Source organism: Callithrix jacchus, chromosome 13 (assembly GCF_049354715.1).
Source record: "Callithrix jacchus isolate 240 chromosome 13, calJac240_pri, whole genome shotgun sequence".
In the NCBI taxonomy this organism is placed as follows: domain Eukaryota; kingdom Metazoa; phylum Chordata; class Mammalia; order Primates; family Cebidae; genus Callithrix; species Callithrix jacchus.
The window spans coordinates 112,472,922-112,490,143 of record NC_133514.1 but is presented as its reverse complement, the minus strand read 5'-3'; the positions used below and the strand labels follow the sequence as shown (position 1 = coordinate 112,490,143).

The window sequence follows — 17,222 nt, the reverse complement described above, 5'->3', positions numbered from 1 at the left end:
GCTGGAATATCATATCTTTATAGCCTTTATTGACTATGCATTCCAGAAGGAGAAGGAGAGAGAGAAGAGATTTATTTACAGAGTCCTGGGACACAACGAAGAAGGTAAGTTTATACAGAACTTGCCATTTTTTCTTTTGTAATTTACAAATGCAGAATCAGTCTCTTTTGCAGTTAGCAGTCTTACATTTTATTGTCCTTTTCGTAACCTGACTATGCAGTTGCCTGCAATTTAAATATCAGCTATTTGGAGAAAGTTATTTTCTGAACTGTTCTATTTTTACTGCCCTCTGAGACTAAGTTTTTTGATGTGAATATAAATAAAGGGGCAATTACCAATAACAATCAACACTATGCCTTCCCTAAATCTTTCTTCCTTTTCTGGGGCTGCTGTGACAATGTCCCAACACTGGGTGACTTTAAACAACAGAAATCTGTTTTCCCACGATTCTAGAGGGTTGAAGTAAAATAGTATCAGCAGGACTGGTTTCTTTGTGGGATGAGAATCCATCCCCTGCTTCTGTCCAGCTTCTAGCAGCTCTGTCAATCCTTGGCTGGTAGATACATCTCTCTAATCTCTGCCTCTGTCATCACATGATGTTCTCACCTGCGTGTATGTGTCTGCCTTCCTTCTTTTCTCATGAAGACCCCAGTCATCTGGGACTTAAAGGCCCACTCTTCTCCAGCACAGTATTGTTTGAGCTTAACTAATTACATCTGCAAGGATCCTATTTTCAAATGAGGTCACACTATGAGGTTCTGAAGAGGAATTTGCAGAGGACAGTGTCCAATCCAGGAGAAGACATAACATTTTTGTGTCATAAGGTTATTGTGATGGTTAAAATGTATAAAAGACCCAGAAACACAGCAAGGACATAGAAGAACATATTGCGTGATACTCATTATTATCATTATCTTTGAAGTTAAGTTATTAATTAATGTATACTTAGGTTATCCAGCCAAAGAACATTTTTATTTCCTTATGGGCTGCAGAAGTTTGATGAGCTGTAAAAGTTTCTTCCTTATTCCGCCTTGCTCCTGCCCCTTATTGTTTAACTGACTAGAAACTTATGGGTTTGCAGGTAAGATGGATGTGTGTTTTTATGCATATTATCCCCACTGTACTTCAGATCTCTCTAACACATAGCATTCTGTTTATGAAATTTCACAAAACAAACAAACAAACCCGTTTCTATGGATTGAACATTTGTACCTTCCCAAAATTCATATGTTAAAGTCCTAACCCCCAATGTGATGATATCAGGAGGTAGAGACTTGGGGATGTAATTAGATCATGAGGGTAGAATCCTCATCATTGGGATTTGCGCCTTATAAGCACAGCAGAGCTTGCTTCCTCTTTCTGTTCTTTGCAACATGAGGATACTGAGAAGACAGTTGTCTGCAAACCAGGAAACGCGCCCTCAGGCCTTCACCAGACTTTTTTCTTTTCTCAAGTTAGGAAGATATTTTCTTTATCTTGGATTTCCCAGTCCCCAGAGCTGTGAGGAATAAATATTTGTTGTTTAAGCAACGTGGTCTACAGTATTTTGTGACAGCAGCCCAAACTAAGACAAAAATTTCCTCAAATCCTATCTAAAAGTATATAAATTTCTCTTCATTTTAATTACGTGCAATTGAATTCTACATGGCCAAAAGCCAAGTGCTAAAAATGTTCTAACAATCCAACATGTGTTGATCAGACGCCTTCAAAATTTATCAGTTTAACTTTTTTTTTTTTTTTTTTTGAGACAGAGTTTCGCTCTTGTTACCCAGGCTGGAGTGCAATAGTGCCATCTTGGCTCACTGCAACCTCCGCCTCCTGGGTTCAGACAATCCTCCTGCCTCGGCCTCCTGAGTAGCTAGGATTACAGGCACGCGCCACCATGCCCAGCTAATTTTTTGTATTTTTAGTAGAGACGGGTTTCACCATGTTGACCAGGATGGTCTCAATCTCTTGACCTCGTGATCCACCTGCCTCGGCCTCTCAAAGTGCTGGGATTATAGACTTGAGCCACCGTGCCCGGGCTAGTTTAACTTTTTTTTTTTTATTAAGTAGTTACTTTTGTAAGAATACTTTTTTTTTGTTTCTTGGCAAAAAAAAAAAAAAAAAATCATAGATTGCTTCTTGGTGCCAACTGCAGAATCAAGAAACCTTGCTTTGTTTCATCATCCACTTCAGCAAACAAATTGGTACTCTGTCATATACAATTTTGGGATTCCCTTCTTCATCCTTAGTACTTTATCTACTCATGCCAATGCAGTCACATTTATTGTTGTGAATTTGGGGAATGAAAAGGAGCTTTGCAACTGTCTATATTAGGTATCCAACTTCTTCAGGCTTTTGTAGAAAAATATTTTGAAGGATAATGAAAAAGTTAGTAGTTTGGACTACCAAAAAAAAAATGGGAACTATTTCATTCTCTTTTTTAAAAAGATAACCTGCATAAGTAAGCATGGCACTTGCATTTTCATTTTGCTTTCTTCTTGAAAACACTAAAGTCTGGCCGGGCATGGTGGCTCATGCTTGTAATTCCGGTACTTTGGGAGGCTGAGGCGGGTGGATTATCTGAGGTCAGGAGTTCGAGACCAGCCTGGCCAACATGGCAAAACTCTGTCTCTATTAAAAATACAAAAATTAGCCGGGCGTGTCTGTACATGCCTGTAATCCCAGCTACTCAGGAGGCTGAGGCAGGAGAATTGCTTGTACCTGGGAACTGGAGGTTGCAGTGAGCCAAAATCGTGCCACTGCCCTCCAGCTTGGGCAACAGAGTGAGGCTCTGACTTAAGAAAAACAACAACATTAAGGTCAATCTAAAATTATAAATTACTCATCAAAAGACCTTTCTCTAGTTACTTTTCTTTCTCAACTTGTGTTTCTTCTTTTCATACCTGCATATTTTCTGTTACATACATACATATGTGATCAAAGTGACTTGATTACAGTAGAGAAGATTAATGATTATACAGTATCATCCTGAAAGTGAATGTCAGTTTATTTTGCTAATTTTTATATGTTAAGTTGCTTATTTTTTAATGTTCAGACACTGTGTACTTTGAAAATATTTATTAAGACATTCATTCAACAAACATTAATTGATATTATGGCAAAATGCTATATTAAAATTTCCATATAACAATGATAATATTGTTCTTATCAAAATAGCTTAACCTTTGGAGAGGGAATTCCCTCTCCCAATTGAAACAGGTAATTCTTAGCACAATACAGTAAGTAGTAATCTAGACTAGGTTTCTGTTGTATCTCACCCAAGAATGCAATTTCTAATAGAGTTCAATACAATGAGGATAATGTTTTATCAAATTAATTATAATGGAAATTTGTTCCATGTCATGCCTGTATTAGCAAGAGGTATGTTTTGAATGTCTTCATTGGTTGTTGAAATGCAGTGAATTATTGACACTCACTGCTGTTTGTATTTCTAGGCACCCAGCAACTCTACAAGTCCCATCTCTACCAATCAATCTACCAGTCAATCCGTGGATGATGCAAGAGAGGATATTTATGTCAACTACCCAACCTTCTCTCGTAGACCGAAGACTAGAGTTTAAGCTTATTCTTGACATGAGTGCATTAATAATGACTCTTATGTACTCACGCATGGATCTTTATGCAATTTCTTTCCACAACCCAGGGTCTGTTGATACTAGTTGACTGAGTTGAGTTCATTTGGCAGGACAAATATTACCTAAAAAACATTTTTCACAGAAGTGTTTCAGGAAACCTGACTCTAACTTGTTTACACACAAAAGGAAACTTACTGAATCATGTAGTAGAATGATCCGGGGGAGACTAAGCTTTGGGCAGGAGTATTTACCAGGGCTTAAATGTTGTGTCTGTAATTAAGTAATTAAGTATGGGCATAAACTGACTTCTGAATCCCTTTCCACAGTGTTGGATCCATTTCCCTGGTTTTGGCCTCGCTCCAATGCAGGCTTTCCTCTTGTGTTGGCAAGATGGGTGCCAACTCTTGGCAATTTGTACATCTTGTTCCTGTCTGGTAGAGAGTTTGCTTCTCTAACAGAGCAAACAAATGTGGTTATTTTTTTCATTGTCAAATAGGCATCATGTCCAGAAAGGACAGAATGGCTTAAGTCAATGAGGGGTTTACTTCTAGAGCTGAGAGCAGGGTCAAAGCACAGTACTGAGAAATTCAGAGCAAGGTTAAAAGAGAGACGGAGACTCTCAGAGCTGGGGAGTTTACCAACAAGTGTTGACTGCAGTGATTAACCAAGACATTTTTGGTTAACTAACTGAAAAGTGAAATATGGGATGGATTCTGGAAGTGGGGAATCTCTCTCCAAACTTGTAGAATCTGCTCTGTCAGCATAGTCCAGAAAAATACCTGGCAATAGAAGAAATGAATAGTCAAGAGGAAGATAAATGTGAGAGGGCAATCTCTTCCCTTACTGTTCTCCTATATATTTATCTCCCATTCTATATAGAATTCTTGCCACCATCCCAGGTCTAACCTTAGGAGCAAACATAGTAGATAGTCAAATAATAAATAACTTAACGTTTTGGACATTGTTTTTTATTTTTTCTACTTTTGAGAATTATTTTTAATATGTAAGTTCTCTCAAAAGGGTCAGACACCTATGCATTTTTTTAATGATTATGTGAAACTTGAATATAATAACACCATGTCTAAGAGTCACCTTTTTTTCCACACAGAAAAAGCGACAGTTGGAAGTGGTGGTATATGATGGTAGGGTAGAAATTTGAGAGGAAAAAAAGAAATTGGAAGGGTACAGGCAGCAGGAGAACAGAAGCAAACCACAGAAAAATACAAAGGGAAACTTCTGCTTCACAGTTTGGACAAAGACAGCCCTAATAACCTTACCAACAGTCAAAGCAATAGGACACCATCCCTGATCTTGTTTAAATTCTGGCTATAGGCAAACAACGAAAAGCACTTGTGAAACTGAATAAAACTGTCATGGTCACCTTGAAAGCACAATGGTCATTATCAAATATAGTGATCATTCATGTCTAAAAGATTCATCATTTGTCTCTAAAGATTTCTAAAGACTACCATCTAGAAAAGATTCATTATGAAGGCTGTATTTAAATATCACTGTTGTGGATTTCATGATAATCTTAAATGAAACAAATTCAAATTCTCCTGTTGCCTAGACAGATTCTAAAATGTAACTTACACTTTTAAGCTGACTAGTGATTATCTTATGATTTTAGCCTTAAGCACTATGTATGCCAAATAGTGCAATTATTTTGTGAATTACAGAAATGGTAAGTGCCCACATTTCTGTGAGTTAGAAAATTTGTGAGTTTTTAACAAAAATAAACCACACATTTTCAGAAGTGAAAAAATAAAAATGACTATTTCCCAGTTGTACTTAAGTATATACAAGAAGAGTAAACTCTCATTTTTATTCCGTTTGCTTAAAGATCCTTTTATACCTGGATTCATGAAATGTTTCCACAAATATATTAGTGTAACAAACGTGAAAGGCAGTTTACAAGAAACCACACTACTGTCAGATCAATCAAAAATTTCATGGGTGAATTTATTGGTTTGCATGGTAAAGCAAGCTTAGCATCAATTAAAAGATAAATTTTCTTTTCTGAATGTAAAGACAACCAAAATATTACTTTCTGGAAATGTCTGATAACCAAATTCTCAATGATTGGTGTATGTGAGAAGGAAAACATTTTTACAGTTGTAGCATGGGGAAATATAAACCCAATTTTAAGAGAGAAAATAATGACTGGGTGTGGAAGGCACAGTGCAGTCAGATGCCATTGTTCTGGTGGTTTCCCCCGGGAACTTCATGGAAGACTTTTGTCGCAAACCACTGAAGTGTTGCAAACCCTCCAGAACATTTGGAACTTGTCTCTTTCCGTGGGTAGTTTTGTGTTTTTGGTCTCTTATGCAAAGTATCGGTGAGAACCATTTACTCTGTCCTTTCTTCTCTAGATATTCTTCCTCTACAGAGTGCAGGATCTTTTCAGGAATTTGGAGCCATCCTAAGTCCTCCCGAAAATTCTCTGACCTCCTCCGATGCTCCTGTTATACCCTCAGGAGTAATACTGATGAAATTACGTTCATTCATTGTCTTTCTCTGGACATCTTTAGTTGCCGAAGCACTTTCACTGTAATGTTTTTGACATCATCCCTAATTCATGAGAGTTTCAGGACTTACCCTGCCTTGTTTCTTCCCATCTTCTCTTTTGGACCTACGATTCTGGTTGTTACTAAGAAGACAGATCAGAACAGATCCACAGAATAAAAGATCAGAATTGTAGTAAATTATGTTTTAAGTATAGATATTTTTTGCAAGGTGCTGCTTTGGAAGCAAAATGCTTCTTAAGTTATATATATATATACGCACACACACACACGCACACACATTTTGAATGCCATTAATATTTACATTAAAGTAACCAATTAAAGGAAATTACTTTGTGATAGTAAGGTAGGTAGATTTGTTAAGCATCATTGTGGAATACACAGTTTCATCAGGGAAAAAACACATCTTATTTACCCATGATGACTATGCATTAACTATATTATAAGTGAGACCTTCAAACTTTAAAGAACTTTATGTATAGTATGTTGAGAAAATAAAATAGAAATTTCATTTACTTGTAATCATGCTTAAAATGAAAGGCAGGTAGGTAAGGATATAATTTTTAGTAAAAACTCCAATTTGTTTTAAGTTTTATTACTAAAATACTATATTTATAAACTTGAAATATATGGGCTATCAATTTAAAAGACATATAAAAATATTTTTGGTAGGCATTCTTTTATTGTGAACATCCCAGTTATATTGGTTTATATAGAATAGTATTAAGTAAAAATTACAGCTTTATGACAGTAGTTTTCTTTTCGTTTTTTTTTTGAGACAGAGTCTCGCTCTGTCACCAGGGGCCAGGCTGGAGTGCAGTGGCGCCATCTCGACTCACTGCAACCTCCTCCTCGCAGGTTCAAGTGTTTCTCCTGCCTCAGCCTCCCTAGTAGCTGATTCTACAGGCACATGCCACCAGGCCCAGCTAATTTTTGTATTTTTTTAGTAGAGATGGGGTTTCACTATGGTCTCGATCTCTTGACATCATGATCCGCCCACCTCGGCCTCCCAAAGTGCTGGGATTACAGGCGTGAGCCACCGTGCCCGGCCGACAGTAGTTTTCTAAATTGGGAGAGTCCACATTGTAATTAGAGATCACTGTAACCAAAATGCTTCTCCTTGATTTTTAATGATGAACTGTATTTTGTCCTGCCTGTATGAATTTTCAGCAAGATTGACGATATTATAAAGATGTTTATAAAGTGTAACCGGAGATGCTAAATTTTGAGTACAAAGTTACGTTTCTTTTCACAATAGTGATAAGAGAATATCTTTTAAAAATGTAAGACAATCTAAACATGTAACATCATTAGTTTACTATTAAAATGTAACATCTAGAAAGTATTGACCTTCCCCTTCGGACTTCTGTATAAGTGAGTATATTTTTTCACTAATCTGTTCATTAGAATTCTTCCAGCCAAGTCTCTGAATTCTGAAAACATTTACCTGAAAACTAAAAACAAGTTTATTTTTTTAAAAGCTTCTTTATTTTTAGTGATTCAGTAGGTAGAAAAACAGCTTCTACAATAAGGAAATTTTATAAATCCTCAAAGTCGGTTTACATATATTTTCCCAGATTCAAAGCACTAATTATGTTGTAAGATGCTGGAAGAAAAGTTCTGTTTGGAAGTATGGGTAATAAATGTCTGGGATAATTCTGGTCTATTTCCTGTTATCTCTGGTAGAATAAGTTATGTGGTCAACCTGTCTAGAACACTTTTGCCAGCATTAGTATGTACTCTTGGATTTTTGGTTCTTGTAGGGTATAGAAATATATTCCTTGATGTACTGTATCCTGTTGTTTTGAATGAATAAAACACAGTATTTCACTATCACTAGTTTCATTTGCCATCAAGAAATGGTGGGGAAACATTTCTACAGAATAAAATTAACATGATGAATTACATGCAGAAAATACTCAAATCAATGATGTGTTTTAACTTTTATCGCAATGCAGTGTTCTTTGTATATTATAAGTACATGTAGTTCAAAGGCTCAAAGAGCTGTATGTTTTTTTCTTTTTTCAAAAAATAGTCGTCCCTTGTCCTTCCTCATTTTCATTCCCTCGAGACAACTAATTTTACAACTTCTAAATCATTATTTTATTTATGTTCACTTTTCTGGATAGCATTAACTATTCTGAATAGCACTAACACATTTTTTCTGTTTTAGACAGTCATTATTGATTTAGATGTCTTCCTCTCCCCAAACTCGCCACATACAATACTTCTCTCATGTCTCTTTTCAGAAATATTTGCATTAAAATGGGATTATATCAATATTTGGCATTTATTTCTATGGTCTTGCCAGCACTCTTACCACATGGTATAAATGATTTGGCTTTCCCTCATACATAACTTGCTTTTTTCCACCTAGGGCTAATGATTGTCATTTTGGGGGCTTATTCTTTCTGTATTTACCATAAATTGATCTGAAACTCTTGTGATGCAACAGGAATTCTAGCAATTTCAGCTTCCCGAGAAAGACTCCATTGAAGCTTGTCTTGGGGATATAAGGAGAGGTTCTTTTAGCATAGCCACCAGCCTGGTGTCTCCCTGCCTCCAGAAAAAGAAGGGAGAGGAATATATGAAACCGAGAATCCACTCTAAAAAATCTTCCAGAACAAAAAGACATGTGTTTCCACATTGTAAATGTTTGTTAAACATGTGCCCGTAACAAGAAATAAGAAGTCTATTATGTTTGTTTCTGTGTCTGTAAAATTGGGGGTATTGGTTGTTAAGCATCAAAACAGACTCTTTTAAGAAAAAAAAAAATACAAGGTCAGGTGTTCGAAACCAGCCTGGCCAATATGGTGAAACCCTGTCTCTACTAAAAATACAAAAATTAGCTGGGCATGCTGGCATGCACCTGTAGTCCCTGCTACTCTAGAGACTGAGGGAGGAGAATTGCTTGAACCTGGGTGGCGGAGGTTGCAGTGAGCCAAGATCGTGTCGTGCACTCCAGCCTGGGTGACAGAGCGAGGCTCCATCTCAAAAAAAAAAAGTATCTGAATGATAGGGATGGCTGATAGAATTCCCAGGACACCGATGGAGTGGGCTTGCAAAACAAAACGTGGCACCTCCAGTGGGACATTAGGCAGGAAGCATAGCTAACAATTTGGGCTTCGATATCCTCCCTGGAACATGCTGCCGTGAACCTGAGCAGCATCACTACCCCACACTTGGATGAGTACTGAGCCTCCATTTTTATTCACTCACTTGTTCAAAAATCAGTGTCTCTTAAATACATCTGGCAGGCAGCAGCTGGTATCTACCCCTTCTACAGTGGCAGACGGGGTACAACTGATTTCCAAACCGAACACACCGTGACATTCCCTCCAAGCTCATTGAAGAACTTCAACTGGCCTGTAATCCCTGCACTTTGGGAGGCCAAGGCGGGCTGATCATGAGGTCAGGAGTTCAAGACCAGCCTGGCCAATATTGTGAAACCCCATCTCTATTAAAAATACAAAAATTAGCTGGGCATGGTGGCGCGTGCTTGTAATCCCAGCTACTCAGGAGGCTGAGGCAGGAGAATTGCTTGAACCAGGACCCGGGAGGTGGAAGTTGCAGTGAGCCAAGGTTGCCCCACTGCATTCTAGCCTGGGCAAAAAGCAAGACTCCGTCTCAAAAAAAAAAAAGAACTTCAACTGACAAATGTCTCTACTCGACCAGATGATAGATTTATTAAAGGCAGGGTTTAATGTACCCTTTTATAAAAGCTCAAAGCCCTGTATAATGCCTGAATTTATTCCAGATGTATCTGAATATAACCAAGATCATTTTAAAATAAATTGGTGAAAGAACAAATAAATACAAATTAACATTTATCTCAATACTCTCAATTGGCAGTTTTGCAATAATGACCAATAGTTTTTTTTTAAATAACACTATTGACATTGCATTTGGCTATTAGAATTTACTAATCTTCTGCATGTATATATTGCATATTTTTCTAGACTGTATTCAAATCTATGATTTTTAAACCCTGGAACTTATATCTAGACACAGGTATAACTTTACAAAAACTGTCCATTTTTGGGGTAACATACTACCTCCAAAATTTCAAGTAAGAAGTTGCCTTTTGTCTATTTTTAAATGGAAAACTGCCAATCAAAATGCCACAAAATTATACTATCATTTGACCTGTAGAAACCAATATTATTACAGGAAGAAAGCAGAGCCAGTCTTCTACCTGTACTCAAATAAGTGGAAGCCCGTTCTAGACTAAGTTCTCAAGAATGTAAAATATCAAGCATGAGTTCTCCAAATCCCTGAAAAGGAAGCCTTGTGTTGTATTCCCAAGCCATATTTGTAAGTTGTAAAAATAAAACTTGAGAAGAAGCTATGATAACTTACTTTCTTCATTCTTCAAAATTTACATAATCTCAACTGGTTTTCTATTTTTATGAAAATGCATTCTTAAGCTAGCTCCTTATTCAGTCATGTATTTTTATTCATTATATCCTTTATGCCAGGTATCCAAAGGTACTTACAGTGACCTAGACCATTATTCTTTGAGTAAGATTTTGAGCTCTCCAATATACTCTCAATGGTATTAAATTTTCTGAGTAACAGCTTTGGATGTGGCTTCAGTTGATTGAGCTGATTTATCCCACACTTTATTTTTAACATATAATGGTCTTCAGAAGCAAATTTTGATTTCTTTTTAGCTCACATAAAAATGTACAAAGAAATGTAATGGCTCAGTAGCTTCTAGAGATGTAGATAACTCTTTTAACCTTTGTGTAATTTTGCATGTTTGTTTGATAATTCTTTCAATGGCAAATGAATAGATATTCTAAAGCTGAGCTGTTGACGAAAATATGTTTTACTATAATTTTTAAAGCAATTTGTATATGCTTTCATTTTTTTACAACAATTCTAAGATGGTGGCAAGATTAATGTTATTATCCTGATTGACAATTGAAGAAAACTAGATCAGGAGAAATTGTGTGCCAGATTTTCCTATGGCAGTTTAAGGTAAGGAATATAATTCTCAGGATCTCTTTTTCTTTATGGTTCTGAGTTAGAATTGCCTAAAATGGAATTTGCATGAGATATGGAAGATGGATGTGAAACATTAGAAATTACTCTTTGTAGGTCATTTTAGTTGACATGGTGATGGGCAGATGGAGAGGGCTTGGCATATCCCAGCTTGCCCTTTCTCTACTGCGTGTCTGGATCTTGTTGACTGACAGGGCAGCTATAGTCCTAGCCACTGCTGTATGTTTGTTGCCGCAGAGGTAATAGCTATGCAGTAGCAACAGCTTCACAGAGACTTGTTACAAACTTCCCCTTCCGATCAAAGTAACAAGATGCAAGGTCAGTGCATTTACAGAAACAAAAAGTCAGTTGGTTTCCTATATGCCAGAAATAAGCAATTCGAAATTTGAAATTTAAAAAGCAATGATGCCATTTACCATAGCACCCAAACCAGTGAGGAATGTAGGTATACATTCAACCAAATGCACACAGGATCTGGATGCTTTATATCCTGTTACCATGCTGTACTCACTTGCTAGTTTTAGGAATCTTTTGGGTAGATCCCTTGGAGTTTTCACATAGACAATCATGTCTTCTGTGAATAAAGATAGTTTTACTTTTTTTTTTTCAATCTTTGTACCTCTTATTTCTTTTCCTTGTCTTATTGTAGTGGCTTGGACTTCCAGGAATAGAAGTGGTAAGATAATGCATTCCTGGCTTGTTTCTGATCTTAGGGAGACGCACCCAGCCTTTCTCTGTTAAGTATGATGTTAGATGTGGGTATTTTGCAGATGTTCTTGAACATCAAGTTTGAAGAAGCTCTCTAGTTTGTGGAAAGGTTTTTTTTTTTTTTAAGTTATGAATGGATGTTGGATTTGTCAAATGCCATTTCTGTCTCAATTGATACAAGCATATGACTTTTCTTCTTTAGATCGTTGATGTGGTGGATTATATTACTGATTTTTTTTATTGCATTTTAGGTTTTGGGGTACATGTGCAGAACATGCAAGATAGTTGCATAGGTACACACATGGCAGTGTGTTTTGCTGCCTTCCTCCCCTTCACCCACATTTGGCATTTCTCCCTATTACTGATTTTTTTTAGCATTGAACCAGGCTTGTATAATTATAATAAATTCTGCTCCCTCATGGTCTATATTATTTTCACACAGCACTGAATTTATGTTATTAATATTTTGTTGAGAGTTTTTTTCATCTAAGTTTATGAAAGATATTTGTGGTTTTTTTTGAACTGTTTTTGGCTGGTTTTGATATTATATGATGCTGACCTCATAGAATGAGTTAGGGAAGTGTTCCTTCTGCTTCTGTTTTCTGGAAGACATCATGAAGATTTGGTATTATTTCTTCCTAAAATGTTTGGTAGAATTATACTTTTTTGGAATGTTATCCATTATAGATTCAATTTCTTTAATAGATATGGGACTATTCCATGTATCTATTTCTCCTTGTATAAATTTAGGTAGCTTTGTCTTTCAAGGAGCTGGTTCATTTCGTCTAAGTTATCAAATTTGCTGGCATGGAGTTGTTCCTAATATTCTCTCATTGCCCTTTTTACACATATGGTATTAGTAACGAGGACCCCTCTTTCATTTCTGGTAATGATATTTGCGTGTTTTCTCATTTTTCTTGGTTAGCCTTGCTTGACCTTATGGTTTTTTTTTTAATCTTTTCAAATAATTGACTTTTGGTTTCATTGGTTTTTCTTCGTTTTTCATTTTTTTTCAGCTTCCTTGATTTCTCCTCTAATTCGTATTTTCTTTCTTTTGCTTGCTTTAGATTTATTTTCATCTTCTTTAGTTTCTTAAGGTGGAAGCCTAGATTATTGATTTTATATATTGTTTTCTTCCAATAGTGGCACTTAATTCTATCATTTGACTTTGTTCCACAAGTCTTGGTAAGCTTTATTTTTATTTTCATTTAGTCTAAAATATTTTAACATTTCTTTTGATACTTCTTCTTTGAGTTATGAATTATTTACAATGTGTTATTTAATCTCTACATATTTGGGGATTTTTCTACTTTATATCTCTTACAGATTTCTAACTTAATTTCATCATGTTTTTAAAACATTCTTTGTGGCTGCGCAGTGGCTCAAGCCTGTAATCCCAGCACTTTGGGAGGCCGAGGCGGGTGGATCACGAGGTCAAGAGATCGAGACCATCCCGGTCAACATGGTGAAACCCCGTCTCTACTAAAAATACAAAAATAATTAGCTGGGCATGGTGGTGCATGCCTGTAATCCCAGCTACTCAGGAGGCTGAGGCAGGAGAATTGCCTGAACCCAGGAGGTAGAGGTTGCAGTGAGCTGAGATCACGTCATTGCACTCCAGCCTGGGTAACAAGAGCGAAACTCCGTCCCCCCCCCAAAAAAAATTCTTTGTATAATTTCTATTCTTTTAAATTTATTCAGGTTTATTTTATGGCCCAGAATATGGTCTATCCTATGGAATGTTTCATGTGGTTTTAAGAAGAATTCATTCTGCTTTTGGGTGTAATATTCGGTAAATGTCCATTAGATCAAATGGATTGATAGCACTGTTCAGATCATCTGTATCCTTTTGATTTTCCCTCTTGACCTATCACATACTGATAGAGATGTTAAAGAGGATTTTTCTGACTGGGCGCAGGTGGCTCATGCCTATAATCCCAGCACTTTGGGAGGCCGAGGCCGGTGGATCACGAAGTCAAGAGATCAAGACCATCCTGGTCAACATGGTGAAACCCTGTCTCTACTAAAAATACAAAAATTAGCTGGGCATGGTGGCTCATGCCTGTAATCCCAGCTACTCAGGAGGCTGAGGCAGGAGGATTGCTTGAACCCAGGAGGCGGAGGTTGTGGTGAGCCGAGATCACGCCATTGCACTCCAGCCTGGGTAACAAGAGCACAACTGCATCTCAAAAAAAGAAAAAAGAGGATTTTTCTATTTCTCCTTGCAGTGTTTTTTTAACTTTTGTCTTATGTATCTTGATACTCTTGTTAGATACATATACTTTCAGAATTGTTAGGTCAATTCTTGGAGAAATGACCCCTTTACCACATGTAATGCCCCTTTTATTTCTGATCATCTTGCTTGTTCCACTTTTTCTGAAATTAACATAACTCTTTCAGATTTTAAAAAAATTAACAGTATCACATCTTTACCCTTTTAACTTACCTAAATCTTTGTAGTTAATGTGAATTTCTTATAGACAACATACAGTTCCATCTATTTATAACTTCACCACTTCTTTTTTTACTTAATGTTATTGATATAGTTGTATATAGTTTGGGGGAACATGTGATGTTTTGATACCTGTATACAGTGTGTAATGATCATATTGGATAATTGTGATATCTACCACATATCTTTGTTTGTTTAAATCTACCACTTTTAATTGGTACATTTAGATCATTCAGATTTAAGTGATTATGGACGTAGTTGGACTGGTGTCTACGATGCTCGTCACTTTTCTGTTCTTGCACTTGTTCTTTGTTTCCTTTTTTATCTCCCCTTCTTTTTGTGTTCTCTGATTTTAATGGGGTTTTTATATGACTTAATTTTCTCTCCTAGCATATTTTTCATGGGTCAACCTAGGTTTGTCTCCTTTTCCCCTCTTTTGTTGGTATTTATTTAGTGTTATCTGAGCTACCTGAGTTGCTGTCTGTCACTAATTTTGGCAAGTTCTCAGACATTATTACTTTTAACATTATTTTGCTCCATTCTCTCTTCTCCAGTTGTTCCACAGTCTTGAATGTTCTGGGATTTTTTTTCCCACTCTCTGGATTTTAGTTTGAAAAGTTTCTATTGACCTACCTTCAAAATCATTGATTCTTCCTTCAGAGGTTGCATGTCAACTAATAATTGCATCAAAGATATTCTTCTTTTCTATTATATTATTGCTAGTATTTCTTTTTTATTCCTTCTTAGTGTTTCCATCTTTCTTCTTACATTATTCATCTGTTGTCTATTTTTTCAGTAGTGCTCTTAAGATATTAATGATAAATTCCCTAATAATTCTGACATATATGTCGTATCTGTATCTGGTTCCAGTAATTGCTTTATGTCTTCAGATCACGATTTTTCTTGCCTTTTGACATTCTTTGATATTTGTTGTTGTTGCAAGCCAGATCTGGTGTGTTATGCATTAGGAACTGAGGTCAATAGGTCTTTAGCTTGCAGTCTTACCTTAATCTGACTAGCCAGTAGACTGTGTTTAAAGTCTGTTACAACCATAAGTGCTAAGTTTCTTCAAATGTCTCTAGTTTGTTTGTCCCCTTCTTGACTTCAGGCTTCCCTAAGTGCTGCTCTTCAGAGAGGCTTTCTGTCTTGCAGCTCTTTCTTCTGCAATTCACTGTCATTATGTGGGAGCACATCTGGCATAGTGATAAGCTGTGGGAGAGGAGAGTGCTCTAGAATCTTACAGTGAAATCTCAGTCTTTTACTGGGTCTTGTCTGGGACATTAACAGAGCTTCTCCACTAGTATAGCTTCCCCATCCTCAGTTCCCTTATTTGGCTGCAGCATTCCCAGTGCATTTCTTTGAAGGCCTGCTCCCTGTTGACTGTGTTATTTTCTCTTTCCTTAAGTGGGACAGGGAGATTTCAGGGGCTGGGATAAGGTTTGGGAATTGTGCTTGGCAGAGTCCTTCCTATCTTTGTTACCAAGAAGGTTCTTGGCTTATTTCACAATGGATGTCGCTCTCCATCTGTTGCCAGAGCCACGAGGGGATTTTCTTGGATCCTCATAATGAGAACCTTTGAGTTTCCTACAGGAAAAGCCCATGAATGTGTGGAGCACCTCAAGACTACAGCCCCCATGGGTTTCTCACTCACGCAGTCCACAGACAGATGCCAGCAATTCACCCATCTTACTGTATAAAGGCTCGTAGTAGTTTACGGCTCCAGTGCTTTGACTCCAGCTAAATGGCTGTTGGTTGCTGTATTTCTCTGGATGTATCTCCAGATTTTGGGGTGACAGTTTGCTCAGGACCTTGGTTCTCTAATAGGTCTAAGAAAAGTCACTGATTTCCAGCCTTCCAGCTTTGTCTTGTTATAAGCATGGCAGCAACATCTTCCATTTTCTTAACGTGGTGGCACTGAAGGCAGAAGTCAATCTCCGTGTATAAATAAACATTTTAACACATACATTTTGTGCTATCTTGGTCTCTGACCTGTCTCATTGTCCTGACTTTCTGACACTGCACTCGGGTTCCCGTTGCTGGACTTTGTTCCATCTGACTTACTCTTGTCTAGGCTGCTCTTTGGCTTGTCTTTATGAATCATAGATCCAGCTGAAAAAATACTTGTATAAAAGTTAAGCACATATTTCTTTATTAAAATAAAGCATAGACATCCATCTGAAGATGAGTAAGAGATCATACTGAGTTTCCCTGTTTATGCTTGGATCAACATCAGGCCTCATACAAATTTTCAAGTCCAGAGGCAAAAAGTAATAAGGAAAATTTGTATCACAAGCCACAAGGAGATAATAAGTCAAGTTTATGTGATTGAAAAAAAACTAAGAATGAACTGCTGGGGATGCTCGCTCATCACAGAGCTCAGTCTGCAGCACCAGATTTCATACGCTTTATTAGGGGAAATTCTATCAAAATAAAATGAAATATGAGTCGCAGGGTGGTATTTCACTCATCATACGTATCCAGTATTAATTTATTTTAAGGTTTAGTTGCATAAAGTTAAATGAGAATTAGAAGACTCCATGGTGAGACGAGCCAAACGAGTAACAGCATTGTCAAGGGTTCTACCTTTGTCTAGATATTTAAATATTAGGCTTCTGAGAAAAAAAAAAAAAAAAACAGGAAGAAAGATGAACACAACAGAGGGTAGAAAGCCTATACGTCCTGAGGCCTTAAAAATGCTTGCTAGTGGAATGTTTTTAAGAATGTGCGGCCGGGCGCGGTGGCTTATGCCTATAATCCCAGCACTTTGGGAGGCCAAGGTGGGTAGATCAGGAGGTCAAGAGATCAAGACCATCCTGGTCAACGAGGTGAAACCCCGTCTCTACTAAAAATACAAAAATTCGGTGGGCATGGTGGTACGTGACTGTAGTTCCAGCTACTTGGGAGGCTGAGGCAGGAGAATTGCTTGAACCCAGAAGGCGGAGGTTGCAG

General features: G+C 37.1%; 1 protein-coding gene across 5 annotated transcripts in view; it reads left to right on the top strand.

Moving 5' to 3' along the window:
• CD226 (CD226 molecule) overlaps positions 1-7,939 on the top strand; it is a 116,735-nt gene extending 108,796 nt beyond the window's left edge. For all 5 annotated transcript variants that reach the window (XM_078348260.1, XM_008979964.5, XM_078348261.1 and 2 more), the window contains exons 6-7: positions 47-104; positions 3,441-7,939. In XM_078348260.1, coding sequence (XP_078204386.1) covers positions 47-104; positions 3,441-3,566 — 184 coding nt within the window. In that variant the 3' untranslated portion in view covers positions 3,567-7,939. The remainder of the gene's footprint in view (positions 1-46; positions 105-3,440) is intronic.
• Positions 7,940-17,222: the final 9,283 nt, after the last annotated feature.